This window comes from Cutaneotrichosporon oleaginosum (assembly GCF_008065305.1).
Source record: "Cutaneotrichosporon oleaginosum strain ATCC 20508 chromosome Unknown ATCC20508_contig03, whole genome shotgun sequence".
NCBI lineage: Eukaryota > Fungi > Basidiomycota > Tremellomycetes > Trichosporonales > Trichosporonaceae > Cutaneotrichosporon > Cutaneotrichosporon oleaginosum.
This window is the reverse complement of record NW_027072172.1, coordinates 2,459,913-2,474,517: the sequence shown is the minus strand read 5'-3', so window position 1 is coordinate 2,474,517 and position 14,605 is coordinate 2,459,913. Positions and strand designations below refer to the sequence as shown.

Genomic DNA, 14,605 nt, shown 5'->3' with positions numbered 1-14,605 from the left:
GAGAGCCGTGCCAGGCGAGAAGAAGATGGGTGAAAGGGCAATGGGCAGGAGCTAGCGCTCCTCGAGTGTCATTCCAGTGCCGAAGTGGGGGAGGAGTTCCGGCCGGACTGAACCTCATGGTTAAGTGCATGATGAGTGATGGAGGATGGAGATGGAGAGGATGAGACAAATGTCGCACATGGGGTGTTCCAAGTTGGGCACATGGACACGCTTGATTCTCGGTGCATGGTCTGTCGGTATGTCGGTGGAGGCCGTGATTGCATATCTGATTCCGGCGCGCGCGTACGGTGTCGAGTGACGACACGCCTTTGGCCGTGCACCCCCGTCACCCCCCTTCTCTCACGCTCTCCTTCCTTCGGCCTTACCACGACCACCACCACCAAACGCCACCAAGCAGCTCGCATTCAATCGCTGCTGTCTTGTTTCCTCTTCTTCTCTCATGCTCTATCCCACCTCGAGACTTTTACTCTCATCGAGGCTTCTCATCAACTCTTTCAACTCCTCCCCCATCACTCACATCGCTTCTCCCGCGCTCCCTCGCTCGCTCACACGCACTCGTCCTCTTACCTCTCTCGTGAGTTCCTCGTCACCTCCACTTACCCCTCTTGCTAACGTCAGCGTGCTCTCTCAACCGTACCTGCGCGTCCAACCGCCCCGGTCCCCCGTCACTCTTCCCTCGCTCGTCGCACCGCCTGCTTCTGCTGCTCCCTCTCTGCCCGCATGTCCGACGGCATCTCCGGCGGCGTCGCCGCATCAACGGCCAAGCCGGCCGACTACCGTCTGCCGACTGATGTTGCCCCGACGCACTATGAGGTCGCGATCTTGACCGACCTTGCGCGCGAGAAGTTCTCCGGCGAAGCTCTTATCCACCTCGACGTGAAGCAGGACACGTCTAACCTCGTCTTCAACATTCACCCCGACCTCAAGGTTACGCATGTTGCCGTCGGCAGCACCGAAGCCAAGGCCTCTGCTGCCATCAACATTTCCACGTCCAATCTGTCCATCGACAAGGACCAGGAGCGCGGCACGCTGTCTCTCAAGGATCTGCCTGGGGGCAGTGTGAAGGCTGGCACAAAGGCGCGTCTGTTCGTTCGTTGGGAGGCCGAGCTCGGCGACAACATGGTTGGTTACTACCGCTCGGAGGCTGAGGCGGATGAGAATGGCAAGAAGCAGACGTAAGTTGCAGTAGAATAGACGGGGGAAGGTAGGATCTGCGAGGACAGTCACTAATTTCAGCTACGCTCTTACCCAGTTTGAGCCCACCGCGTGTCGCCGCGCCTTCCCTTCATGGGACGAGCCGCTGCTGAAGGCCAAGTTTACCCTCAGCATGATTGCGCCAGAGAAGGAGACAGTGCTCGCCAACATGCCCGTGGCATCGACCAAGCCATGGAAGCCCGCGTCCAACGTCAGCGCCGAGCAGGTCCTCAACGACAACTATGAGCTCGGATCTCTCCTCACGCGCTCGTATGCCCAGGGCAAGACTGAAGGCAAGACCGAGGGCAAGACTGAGCACGACAGCGCTGCCGCTGCCAAGACTGAGGGCAAGACTGAGCACGGAAAGACCGAAGGCAAGACCGAGCGCGGCAAGACCGAGGGTGCTGCAGCTCCCAAGATGGAGGGAAAGACTGAGGGCAAAACGGAGGGCAAAACCGAAGGCAAGACTGAGGGCAAGACTGAGGGCAAAACTGAGGGCAAGACCGAAGCCTCGACGTCGTCGAGTAACTGGACTATCACCAAGTTCGAGACCACCCCTCTTGTGTCCACCTACCTCGTCGCGTTTGCCTGCGGCGAGTTTGCTTCGCTCGAGAGCGAGCACAAGTCCAAGCTCACCGGCAAGACCGTGCCTCTCAAAATCTATGCTACACCCAACGTGATCAAGCAGGCCCAATTCGGTCTCGACATCAAGAAATGGGCGCTCCCCGTCTACGAGGAGATCTTCGATATTGCCTACCCTCTCCCTAAGCTTGACACCCTCGTCGCCCACGACTTCGACGCTGGTGCCATGGAGAACTGGGGCCTCATTACCGGCCGCACTACCGCTTACCTCTATGACCCCGAGAAGTCGTCCCTTTCAGCCAAGAAACGCGTGGCCACCGTCCAGTGCCACGAGCTCGCCCATATGTGGTTTGGCGACATCGTGACCATGAAGTGGTGGGACAACCTTTGGCTTAACGAGGCGTTCGCCACTCTGATGGGTGAACTGGTCATCCCCGACCGCATTTGGCCCGAATGGAAGGTCCGCGCCGAGTTCCTCAACTCTCACCTGAACTCTGCGCTCGCTCTCGACTCGCAGCGGTCATCTCACCCAATCGAGGTTGAGTGCCCCGACGCTAACAAGATCAACCAGATCTTCGACTCGATCTCGTACTCGAAGGGTGCTTCAGTGCTGCGCATGTGCATGAGTGTCGTAGGCGAAGAGAAGTTCCTTAAAGGTGTCTCCATCTACCTCAAGAAGCACTTGTACGGTAACGCTGAGACCAAGGACCTTTGGGCCGGCATCTCCGAGGCATCGGGCCTCGATGTTGCGAAAATCATGGCCAATTGGACCTTAAAGATTGGCTTCCCCGTCCTCACTGTCGAGGAGCAGGGCGATGGCAAGATCAAGGTTACTCAAAATCGCTTCCTCTCGACTGGAGACGTCAAGCCTGAGGAGGACGAGACCATCTGGTGGACACCCCTCGAGCTCAAGACATTCAAGAACGGCAAGGCTGAGATCGACCACACGGCAGTCCTTGATGCCCGCTCTGGTACTTATGATCTCAAGGGCTCTGACGAGTTCAAGCTCAACGGCGACACTGTCGGCGTCTACCGCGTCAACTACTCGCCGGAACGTCTCTCCAAGCTGGGCAAGCAGGCGGCCAACTTCTCGGTCGAGGACCGTGTCGGTCTCATTTCGGACGCGGCTACCCTTGCCCGCGCTGGCTACGGCAAGACTTCGGGTTCGCTCAATCTCATCAACGAGCTCGTCGCCTTCGAGACTGAGAATCTTCCCCTCGCGCAGATCGGTGGTGCTCTGGGCAGGATTGGCCAAGTCTGGTGGGAGCAGCCGGAAGACGTGCGGAAGGCAATCAAGGCGCTGCGCAGGAAGGTGTTCAAGCCCGTCGTCGACCGCCTTGGTTACGAGCACGGCAAGGATGATTCGCCCGACACCAAGGAGCTCCGCGCCCTCGCCGTTGGCACGTGCGCAGTTGCCGAGGACGCCGAAGTGCTTGCAGAGCTCAAGGCCCGCTTTGAGCCATTCCTGAAGAACAACGATGACTCGAAAATCCCGGCTGATCTCCAGAGGGCCATCTTCGAGAGCGCGGTCCGCCATGGCGGCGAGGCAGAGTACAACAAGATCCGCGCCGTGTACGACAAGCCGCCCAACCCGTCGACTCAGGTTGACGCCATGTGGGCTCTGTGCTCGGCCAAGGACAAGGCGCTTCTGGACCGGACATTCACCATGCTTAATGATGGCTCGATCAAGCTGCAGAACATCTACATCTTCTACGCCGCACTTGCCTCTAACCCCGAGACTCGTCACCGCATTGCCGATTACTTCATGGACAACTTCAAGTCTGTGAGTGAAATAGCAGCTATAAGAGCAGGTCCCGTGTGGAATGAGGGTTGGTCGAGGATCAAGGGGTACCCGCACTGGGACGCTCCATGACGACGAGGCCACAATAGCTTGACAGCGTGCCTATCGCCACGCACGGTTTCCTTTAGCCATCTTTACCATGGTCCGGCTCACCCCTTGTCGCGCATGCCAGAACCGCGTGCTAACATTCAGCTTGACGAGAAGTTCAATGCCTCGTTCGGCTTGTCGCACCTCATCAAGTTCTCGCTCCAGTACCTCACGACTAAGGACGACTTGGCAAAAATCCAGACATTCTTCAAGGACAAGGACACGCGGCGCTTCAAGCTCACCATTGAGCAGGTGTACGACTCTATCCAGGCAAGCATCAACTGGCTCGAGCGCGACCAGGAGGATGTCAACCAGGTACGTGTGTGACATGGCTCGGCGGGCGCGCAAAACCCGCTCGTTCCGTCCCGGACTGTGCGAGCGCATGCGTCATCGTTCGAGCCATGTGTTGTTCAAGGTCCCAATGGAGTGGACGCTGACATCCGTTTAGTGGCTCAAGACGAACAAGTTCCTGTAACGGGGCGAGGATGTCAGGGGCCGATGAAGTTGAAGGACAAAAAGGAAGCAGACGGATGCAGTTGGGTCACAACCCGAAGAGATATGAGGGGAGTGAAGAGAGCAAATCGGTTATCTGACGATCTGACAAATCTCGAGCGCCTACCCGGCCGAGTTGAGCGAGCTCATCAGGAGCAACGGACGGCAACCCCACAACCGATAGCCCCAACGCTTGCGGGGGTGGCGTCGGGAATGGCTCAAACGCTCGGGTCCCGGCCCTGCGATCCTGCAATCCTGAGCTGCTCGGGGCGGCGTACGGGGAACGGGGTATGAGGGCTGTGCGGCCGATCCCATTGTGTTGTGCCGTCGAAGCGGCTCAGCGCGCAGCACCACAGTCGGGGGGCGGGGCGGCCTGGCACGCCTGTAACGGGCTTCGCGCCTCGCTCGGACCAAGCTAACTGCAGCATCACCACGACAGTGTTTGGTATACTGATGGATGTCTTCGTCCAGCATGATCCAGCATCTGCATCTGGGGCGAGCGCACGGGTGTGGTAGGCCCGAGCATCAGCCTCCGCCCTACAACCCCAGTGCGACGTGATCGTTCCACGCCTCTATACATATTGCTCACACCACTCATTCCGCTGACATCGCACCCATGATCGTCATACAGCAACCCACCTCTCCTCCGCGCACTCTCATTGTTCTGTCTCCACCTCTGCCTCTACATCCCACCTCGCCGCGCCCTTGCCCCTACTCTCGTCCAACATCGCCCATCTCCTCTCTTCGTCACACCTCGCCCGTCATTCCACCAAAAGAGGTCGAGCGCTCCCGCGCCGAGCGTTCCCTCCTCACTCTGCTTGAGCGCTCGGCCGGCTCCCCTCCCCCTCTTCCTATTTCAGCCCCCTCTTCCCCGCCGCGCCGTCCGCAAACTGTCCGCGTGCGCGACCCAGCCCGCGACTCGCTCCTCTTCGATGTGGACCTCGCTGCCCTCGTCGAGCGCAGCATAGCGTTGCAGGCGTCGCCCCCGCGCCGCGCGCCAAGCCCTCGCCGCGTCCCCCGTCGCCCCCGCCCGCACTTTTCCACCTCGCCCGCCGCATCGGCGTCTTCCCCGGCCCTGACAGATAGCGACTCCGAGTGCCCGACCGACTGCGCATGCGAGCAGCATGCCAGCTCTGTTCCGACCAGTGCGGGAATGAACCTCGCCAGCCGGCCCCGCCGCTCGACGCTGCCGGAGCGCATGCGGCCAGAAATCCCTTCTCCCGCGACACCTGAGTCAACAGGCCCCGTCCACAGCGCTGTGAAGGCTCCGATGTCACCGCCCCAACCACCTCCTGCGCGGGATCTTCCCAACCCTCCCAACCCTCCCAATCCTCCTAATCCTCCTAATCCTCCTAATCCTCCTAATCCTCCTAGCCCAGCCCGTGCTCAGCTTCATCCGCCAACGCCCATCGCCGCGCCGCAGCCTAGGCGCCCCGGCCCCCAGTGGCGCCCGGCTGGACCAAAACGAACACCTTCCCCCGCGCACCCACCCCGTGCCTCTCATGCCGCCCTCCAGGCGGCTATGGGGCGCGGGACAAGTCCCCTTCCCCGGACCGCGCCTAGTTCACTCCAGCGCCCGACGACGCCTTCGAGCTCCAACGCCTCCTCGCACCTGGGAGGGAACAGAGGGTCACCGCGTGCTGGTACGACCAACATAAACGTAACGAACATAAACGTTCGCCCTCGGCGGCCAGCGCACTCAAGAGCCGGGTCAGCAGGCCATCTTCCGGCCCCATCTGCGACGACGCAACCCCTCGCGTCCGCCGCCAGGCCTGCCCCGGCCCCGATGCATCCCCCCTCGAGTAGAGGACGGCCGCCTGCACTCGACACGGATGCGTCGCGCTCATGGCCCGCAACCGCTGCTGGGCCCCTTCTCTCACCGCCTCCCCTAGAAGCAGAGGCGTTTGACATCGAGCGGGCTGCACGCCGCCTGCGCGCAACCGAGGGCCGGGTGAATTTTGATGAGATTGTTCCTCCGCCGCCAGCAGAGGAACTGCGCCCCCGGCTCGGCGGGCGACGGTGGAGCTTGTGGTAACGACTTTACGACTTATGACCTTGTATGTACTTGATTGTATGCTGCTATAGATCGTTTGCGAGACCAGATGGAGCGAGGCTCTGGCTGGGGGCGAGCATTTAGCACCTGGAAGCTACCGACGCCCCAACTGTGCCCCAGTGCAAGACTGAGGTGCCAACACCCACCGCGGACAGCGGACGTGAACAACGTTGCCCCATCGACCCAACTGCTGACCAATACCCACGAGTTCACCAAGCTCATCCGGCGGTGCACCCGGTACCTCCTTCTACAACGGCGAGCACCATCTCGCCCGTCTCCGTCCCATTGAGCCATGTGCCGCCCGCTCCGAAGCCTCATCCGACCCGAAGTTCCCTCGGCTCAACTTGCCCAGCGGCCACGAGCCCGAACCCCGATCCTGATCCGAAGCAATATCTTCTATGGCATCACAGATACCTTCGGTCACGCCGCGCGGCCCATTGCCGCCCCGAATCACCGAGAAGCGGAAGCCGCGATGCCAAATCCAAACGTAGTGTGGCGCCCGCAGATCAGAAATCGAACAAGCTCAACGCGCCACTCGAGCTTCGCGCCTCGTGATCCGTCTCAGTGACGGGTGACAGGCACTGCGCGTGACGCAGATCCACGGCGTCGTCCGGTGGCGGCGAGTGCGGTCCGTGCGTCGCATCAAATACAGATCAGCGCGAGCGGGAGCCGGCGCCGACCGCACGCAAACCCACGCGACATACTGTGGGCCGGGTTTGCCGCCCTCATCCGCTCAGTGAGGGTTTGAGTGTAGGGAATTGGGTGGGGTTAGGTAGGTCAGTGCCCTCGCGGGTGAGGAAAGATGGTGAGTTTAGCAGGAAGACAAAACGGCAGCGCTGCATGGGACAAAGCCCTACGAAGAAAGCCCGGCCAGCGGGGACGAATTTAGTGGAGGCGGCGCTTGGCGCGGCACCTGCCAGTGCGGTGGGAGCGGGCGGCTGAGGTCTTCGAGCCGGCGGTGGAGCCAGAGGCCCCAGCAGCGGAGGGCGCGTTCGAGCTCGCGTCGGCGGCCGCCGAGCCGCTGGGGATGGGGCCCGCGGCGGAGGACGGGTTCGAGCCCCGGTCAGCCGAGGACGGGTCTGAGCTCGGGGCAGCAGCAGAGGACGGCTTCGCGCTCGGATCATCCGCGGAGGGCGGCTTTGCGCTCGAGGCATCCGCGGAGGGCGGCTTTGCGCTCGAGTCATCAGCCGAGAACTCATTAGAGCTGGGGCGAGGGGCTGAGGCGGAGGGCGCGGACGCGCTCGGACGGGCGTTGCCCCCGGGGCTCGCCGGGGACGATGCTGCGGATGAGGCGGCACTCGGGGCAGACGGAGCTGGCGTAGGAGTGGGCGCAACCTCGGGCTTGGGCGAGCCCTCTTCGGCGCTGCCGGCCTTTCCGCTCGGTGTGCCACGCGAGTCGGGCGTGACAACCCAGGTGGAGTTCATCGACTTGCTCCACCGGACACTGGTGAGCGTCTGCCACGGGATGGGGGCGAGGTCGGACGTGTTCGTGTTCCAGGTCTTGCCGTCGTCGGTGATCCAGATGTCCGTCTGAGCGCCGTCGCGGAAGCCATACTCGTAGTTGTAGAACGCGTTGTCAGGGCGTTCCTGGTGGATGTTGTTACCCTCGAGCTGGAACTGGTAGAGCATCTTAGGTGAGCATTACTCTTTAGCCAAGGACATATTTGATCGACCTCCCACACCGATCTCGGTACTCACTTGCTTGGCGCCAATGGTGCAATTGTTCTTGTCGAAGGGGCACTTGCGGGGAATCTGGGGCCGGGCAGGGTACTCAGTGCCCGTCTGTCCCGTTACATTGCAACGGTACACGAGCGTGTACATTTGCTGAACGTTCATCGGGTCAGGAATCCAGCCCCACATGCAGTGGCAGCCGCCGGCTGGGCAGGCGGGGAGACCGGCGGGAATAGAGTACGAGACCTTACGCGTCCACGGCGCGTTGTGGTTGACAGAGATGACGACAAAGTCCTCGGGCTTGACCTTGCGCGGGTCCGAGTTGTAGGCAATGCCGAGCGCCGAGCCCTTGACACTCTTGCTCTTGCCATACGCGGGGCCGGGGAAGACGTCGGTGGCGTGTACGGCGCCCATCTTGCCGTCGTCGCCGGCCTTGTCGCACGCCATGTCCTGCAGCGGCTTGGAATTGGGCGTCTCTTTCCGGTAAGACGTCAAAGCCTTGCCGCAAGCGATCTCGCCGTGAAACTCCCCGCCGGCAGGGAGCTCCATAAATTCGCCATCGGCTGCGGTCAGCAACGGGATATAAGCTGCGGTGGGGACGCACCAGGCGGGTCGTTCATGTAACCGTGAAACCACCAGTCTTTGAACGCCATTCTGTCAAGCGGCTTGGTCTGCTCCCACGACCAAGGGTCGTCGGCCATGAATCTAAAGTCAGGCTCGTCAAGGGAGAGTAGACGTACCCATACATGGACGGGTGGTAGAGGGCAAGATGCGCCATGGCGGCGGGAAGGAGGGCGAACGTGAGGAGCTTCATGGCGACGTAAGTGAGCGAGCGTGGACGGGTAAAGAACGTGAGTGTAGAATGAGCGTCTGGCGCCAGCACCAGTTGAAGGATGAATGGGGGGATGTGAGCATGTGGTACAGCTTATATCTCATTCGCGTCGTCTGGCAGCGACGATGGTGGCTTGGATGAGCCATGGCCGTGGTAAGACATGGTTAAGTGAGTTGCGACGACAACGAGGGACACAACAATCGATGCACCTTCATTGCATCCTCGCAACGCACACTCCCCGAAATGTAACTCGTCCTGCGTGTCAGATGGGGTGTTGTGTCGTCGGCGTCGCATGCATGGCCGTCAGAGGGTTAGAGGGTCACGACTGTCAGAGAGTCGAAGGGTCGGAGGGTTAGAGGCGATGCCACACTCCCGAGCCAGCAGTGTGGGACCGGATGAGCATACTTTGGATGCCAGGGCCAGGGCCAGAACATGGGTGGGGCCGAGTTCTAAAGACTCCGTCGGAACGCGCCAGTCCATTGAGTAGTAGACGCGTCGCGCTCCGTTCCGTATGTTCCACGATGTGACTTTTGCGGGAGGTGGGCCAGAACACGAGTAGGTGGGATGGTTAGTCGTGAAGTGTTTGAAACACGCCCTGAGGTTATAAAGTAGATCGCCCCCATGGAACCGTCAGGGGACGCTTCAAGCTTCAAGTTCGGGTCCGAAATCTGGTATGCTTGCTAGCGCAGCATCACAACAATGTACTGGCAGTTCTGTTCATACAATCGGACACCCGATGACAGTCTATCACGCGCGATCTGGCGCTAGTGCATGCCGGAAGCGCACAGACATGCGATCTCAGAGTTTGTTTCCGATCTGCGTCCACTCTGAAGTGATGCTCTTGCCACCCGTGAAGGTGCAGTCTGTCAGGTCAACGTCATTCCCCAAAGCATGCGCATTGCTGAAGTTGGTAACCGGACCTCTGCTGGGGTCGCCACTGAAAACGCGATTGTCGTCGCAAGTGCTCAGGTTGCCCAGTGCATACAGTACATACTCTAGTCGGACCAGTCTTCAATATCGTCCTCCTTGAGCGCCTCATCCTCAGCCAACCCTCCATCGGCTATCTCCTCATCCCACACCTCCCATCCCTGGCCATCAGGCACGCCCAGTTCGTCTTCTCCTGTAATCGCGTCTCCATACTCCTCCCCACCCGTCACGTCTCGTTCAGAAAGCGCATCACCGACGACACCTGCCAGACCAGAGGCCCCGTACGGAGGCATTGTTAGCTCCTGTACTGAGCGCGGGAGCAAAAGGCCTGAGTGTTAGCGCTCACGTCCTCACGGCGCAAAACCCACGCCTGCCTGCGGATTGGATCCTAATGGCCTCTGGGATGACCTCGCACGCCAACGTCCGCTTGGAAAGCAGGCCGCCCCATGCCAAACCATGCTCGGGGTCCAGGGTGCCGTCCGCAACAGCTGTACCTGAGGCTATGACTTTCTTGGCCATATGTGCAGCAGCCTCGTCAAGTCGCTTGCCGTTGTCTCGCTCGTTCCGGAAGGCCTCAAAGAACAGTGGCTTCGTAACCTTCTGGTTGGACCTGAAAATAAGTTTGTGATCCCTGTTTGGTACTCACCGCGGCACGGGTGATGGAAGACCCATGAGGGTTCCTCGCACTGTCAAGTGCAAGGCGTGTGAAATCGCCTGTGGGCTGGACTGCCACTAATCGTCAGTGAGACACTAGAGGTCAGCTGCTCACGATATCGTCCTCTGTCCTCATGAGATCGGCGAAGCAAAAGTCATCTAGAATGGCCGATAGCTGCTCGATTTCCGTGCAGAAGGAGGGAACGTTTTGGTGGATCCAGAGGGCGAAAGTAGACGCGTCGACAGGGATTGTGGGTGTCAACACCTAAAGTTAGAAGAAGAAAAGTAGGGTAGCTCACTTCCATCTGTATCATCGATGTGCGCCTCTCGAACGCATTCAGGTGGTCAGGGAGCGGGTCGTCAGGCGACAACTTCTCAACAGCCAGTTTCGCCTCCTCGTCCTCCTTCTCCCAGTTCGGATCTCCCAGCCCTGCGCGTCAGCTGTCGTGAGGGCGTGCGCAGCTCACGCTTGTTGTAAAGCACTTTGCCCAAAGCATGGAACAAGTTGAGGGATTGTTCCTGTCGACTAACAGAGTCGAGGCTATCGTCAATGGGGGTATGAAAGGACGCGACTCACGCAGCGCGGACCTCCTCGCTAACGTCGACCTTGGCACCTCGGCCGCCGCGACTGCCCTTGCCTGTCGCTCGCCCCCGATTTTCCTGCTTTCCTGTCTTGCGTCTCTTTAGCGTTTTTAGTGACCGGCCCGTGCACAGCAGCTGGAGCGAGTTGATCGCAGATCGGAGGTCGCCGTTGCATGACAAACCTAACAGCTGAACCGCTGCGGGCGATGGACGTTGCGCAGGATCTTCAATAGCCTGCTCGAGGACGCGATTAAGTGCCTTCTTCAGAAACGTGGGAGCTAAAGGCAAGAAGCTGTCTTTAGCACGATGCTGGACTAGACAGCTCACTCTATTTCCGCACACCATGGCGTGTTCAGCACCTCTCGGCCCACAAGATCCGCCGCGGTTTCCAGCCCGCCTCGATCACGCTCTCGCCAGCTCTCCTCGGCTCGCCCTCCGGCTCCGGCGTCACTGTGAACGATAACGAGCGGACACGCCGTCGGGGTGTAAGTCTCGCAGAACTGCAGTATAGCGGTATGAAAGCCCTCACGCGTGGGCAAATAGGAAAGGTTCGGTAGCGAGGTCATCAGGAGCACGCGTGGTCGCGACGGACGGAGTAGTCCGTCAGTGGGTAATGGCACATATGAGTTGCGCGACAGGTATGAGGTAAGCTTGTTGAGGCTCGACTCTACGTCTGGGGTGAGCTACGTCCGGTGCCTACCCCAAGCTCACCGCTTCCGCCGAGTCCCCGCTCGTCGACGCTGTCGGTCCACTCTACGAGGTCGACGCCAAGAGATCGAGCGAGCAGCCGCACTGTCGTCGTCTTCCCGATTCCCGCGGGCCCAGTCACGAGCAGGATCCTCTGTCCTCAGCGAGAGACACGTGGGTCGAGCACTTACCCGATATTTGCGCACGCGGTCGCGCACCATCTGATTTGGTCGCTCTCCTCGAACGAACGCTGCGTCAGACATCCCATGAGCCGCTTGACATAGCCAATCGCGAACTCGCTCCACCCGAGCCTTCCCCGGTGCAAGTTCGCTCTAATCTCAGCGTTGCTCATCCGGATGAGCGTACCTGCATGGTTGGTGCATACAGCTCCGACCACATGGCCTCAGGCCGTCGAGGCTGCTCATCTTCTGCTGTCAGCCTGATACAGATATTGAAGGTTACCTAAGGAACGTTTTCTCGGCTCATCGTCGTCGCTGTCGATCAACTCTATGATGTCCTCGTCCATCATGTCATTAGGCTCGACTTTAGCCTTGCCTTTCCCTTTGTTTCTCGCGCCGGCTTGCGGTTTGGGAAGAGATGGGGGAGGCATGCGTCGGGCATCTTCTTCCTTTCTCGGGGCAACCCTCACCGACGCCGGACCGCTCTCAGCCAACTTAGGAAAGTTGAGTGTCGGCTGAAACTGACGTCAGCTCGATGTTGCCAGAGTGCTGCTCACTGAGCTGAGGCTTCCCATTCTCTTGGGTGCCCTTTTAGGCGATCTTCCCGCCGATTTTGGTGGCATTGTTGAGGATTCCTAAATCGAGGACGTGGGCTGATGGGGAAGATGCGATGGCGATGATGGCGACGGTATCTACACCTGTTGTCGGACCAAACCTCGCAAGACTCACAATCTCGTGAGTGGAGGTCGACGTCACGCGTGTTATCGACGGAATCAGACCCACGTGGAGTGCCACGATTGCCACCCAGCGATCTCCAAGTCAACGATGACATCGCGAGCCTGCTCTTCCGCACTCGTCAACACCTCAATACCACATCACACCACGCTTCTCGGTACGGCGTGAACGCTGAGTCGTAGGCGTTACTATGGTGAGACTACGCCGTCGGTCAAAGACTCACACTAGTCCGCACTATTCAACTTCCAGTCGCTGCTGCTCGTCTTCCTTCTCCTCGTCTGCACATGTACCTACGTCCGCGGCGCGGCACCAAGTATTGTTGACCGGAATAGAGAGGGGTAAGTTTTCACGTTGAGACGGCTATGAGGTTCAGTTGCCGTGCAACTCGCAAGCTGGCACTTGTCGCTGACTGCAGTTTCCTTGGTCTGTTCTGGAAGTGCGCACGTATTGGCGAGCGGCTCTCACCATACGTCTCGCTCGCGTGCGTGATCATGGCGGTTATGATTATGTTGGGAAAGTAGACATGTATAGTATCTGGTTCTGTTTCATCGCGCCACTATCAACAATCAAAGGCGGTTCTGCGACTTGGCGCCGGCCGCTCGGCGATCGCCGTAGTTGGGCAACCGTCAGAGGCTAGTCCACTTTACTAGCGAAGCGGCTTGTGGACTCACGAAATCAAGGAAACGCAGATGTTCATCTTGTTGAGAGCACCCAGCTCGATGTTGGTGCTCTACAGCGGCCATATGTTTTGAAGAAGTCGTGAACCGAGCTGAGATCTCTGAAATGCCTTGCGGACCGCTCATGTTTCTGATTACGCATATTATTGCGTTAGTCAGCTTCTATTCACATCTCAAGAACAGAACAAAACGTTCGTCTTGCAGGTTCCAACATCACAAGGATACGAGGAGCCTCAAGACGTCGAGCCCTCCTGACTGACAACGATTACCGAGGCATTTTCATGATGTGTCATTTTAGGGGGTCCAGACCACGTGGTGGGTGACTGGCAGTGATTGCATCGAACGCGCGTTCGCCAGCGTCATCGTCGCGAGCGACGTTCGACTCTTCGACATCAACATCAGCACCTACCCCGTCCCCTCCCTCCTCACGCATCTCAGGCGCCCCGATAGCCCGCAGCTCGAAGTGCTTCTCTGACTTCTGCACGTCTCAAGCACCGCGCGCGAGCTCTCCACCTTCCTCCCTTATCGTACTCCCTTTCCGTCACCATGTCCTCAATCGGCACAGGATATGACCTCTCGGTCTCGACATACTCGCCTGACGGCCGCCTCTTCCAGGTCGAGTACGCCAACAAGGCAGTTGAAGCGGCAGGGTGAGTCCGGCCTCGGCATCGCTGACGGCAGCGTCGCCATCGGCCTGCGCTGCAAGGACGGCGTTGTGCTGGCTGTCGAGCGCCTTCTCCACTCCAAGCTGCTCGTGAAGGGCGGAAACCGCCGTATCCAGTCGGTCGACGAGCACATCGGGCTCGCAACGGCCGGCCTGCTCGCCGACGGCCGCCATCTCGGCAGCCGGCTGCGCGACGAGGCCTACAACTTCCGTGACACGTACAACTCGCCAGCTACGGTCCAGGTGAGCGCGCGCGTCCGGGCGAGCTGACGCCAGATTCTGTCCGATCGTCTGTCGGGATACGTGCAGGCGTACACGTGCTATGCGTCCGTCCGCCCCTTCGGTGTCTCGAGTTTGATTGCGGGCGTGGACAAGACCGGGCCGCGTCTCTTCTGCATCGAGCCTTCGGGAGTCTACTACGGCTACCGCGCGTGCGCTGTGGGCAAGGGCAAGGCGCTGGCCAAGACGGAACTGGAGAAGATAATCGCGCGTGAGGCGGAAGGCGCCGAGGCGATCACCGTCCGCGAGGCAGTCAAGGAGATTGCGCGAATGTAAGTGACTTCGCCAATGCCAATGCTGACCAGCAGCATCTACCTCGTCCACGACGACAACAAGGACCGCGAGTTCGAGCTGGAGATGACCTGGGTCGGCCCTGAGACTGGGTACAAGCACGCGGCTGTCCCAGCAGACTTGCTCGCTGAGGCTGAGGCGGCAGCGAAGGCGGCGCTCGAGGAGGGGATGGAGGAGGACTGAAGAGGTAGAGCGGCTCCCTGTACAGCAATGCATGT

At 59.8% G+C, this 14,605-nt stretch overlaps 4 protein-coding genes across 4 annotated transcripts, besides 1 other annotated feature; 2 read left to right on the top strand and 2 right to left on the bottom strand.

Annotated features, from left to right (window-relative positions):
• Nucleotides 1-439: 439 nt before the first annotated feature.
• On the top strand, nucleotides 440-4,139 carry COLE_04180 (uncharacterized protein; the record flags this gene model as incomplete). Its single annotated transcript, XM_018421773.2, has 5 exons — nucleotides 440-574; nucleotides 619-1,175; nucleotides 1,237-3,559; nucleotides 3,770-3,979; nucleotides 4,113-4,139. The coding sequence occupies 5 exons, from the start codon at nucleotides 440-442 to the stop codon at nucleotides 4,137-4,139; spliced, it is 3,252 nt and encodes a 1,083-aa protein (XP_018282731.1).
• Nucleotides 4,140-7,094: 2,955 nt separating this feature from the next.
• COLE_04179 (uncharacterized protein) lies at nucleotides 7,095-8,581 on the bottom strand (the record flags this gene model as incomplete). Its single annotated transcript, XM_018420134.2, has 3 exons — nucleotides 7,095-7,838; nucleotides 7,908-8,443; nucleotides 8,485-8,581. 3 exons carry the CDS (start codon nucleotides 8,579-8,581, stop codon nucleotides 7,095-7,097), a joined length of 1,377 nt encoding a protein of 458 aa, XP_018282730.2.
• Nucleotides 8,582-9,707: 1,126 nt separating this feature from the next.
• COLE_04178 (uncharacterized protein) lies at nucleotides 9,708-12,364 on the bottom strand (the record flags this gene model as incomplete). Its single annotated transcript, XM_018421085.2, has 13 exons — nucleotides 9,708-9,967; nucleotides 10,008-10,249; nucleotides 10,286-10,371; nucleotides 10,409-10,558; nucleotides 10,593-10,723; nucleotides 10,761-10,834; nucleotides 10,871-11,167; nucleotides 11,203-11,548; nucleotides 11,587-11,716; nucleotides 11,754-11,894; nucleotides 11,929-11,990; nucleotides 12,025-12,262; nucleotides 12,299-12,364. The coding sequence occupies 13 exons, from the start codon at nucleotides 12,362-12,364 to the stop codon at nucleotides 9,708-9,710; spliced, it is 2,223 nt and encodes a 740-aa protein (XP_018282729.1).
• Nucleotides 12,365-12,760: 396 nt separating this feature from the next.
• Nucleotides 12,761-12,799: a sequence feature (Short protein (COLE_04177, TXT10243.1) was converted to a misc_feature.).
• Nucleotides 12,800-13,699: 900 nt separating this feature from the next.
• Nucleotides 13,700-14,570, top strand: COLE_04176 (uncharacterized protein; the record flags this gene model as incomplete). Its single annotated transcript, XM_018421772.2, has 4 exons — nucleotides 13,700-13,803; nucleotides 13,835-14,060; nucleotides 14,094-14,368; nucleotides 14,405-14,570. The coding sequence occupies 4 exons, from the start codon at nucleotides 13,700-13,702 to the stop codon at nucleotides 14,568-14,570; spliced, it is 771 nt and encodes a 256-aa protein (XP_018282727.1).
• Between the last annotated feature and the right edge of the window lie 35 nt (nucleotides 14,571-14,605).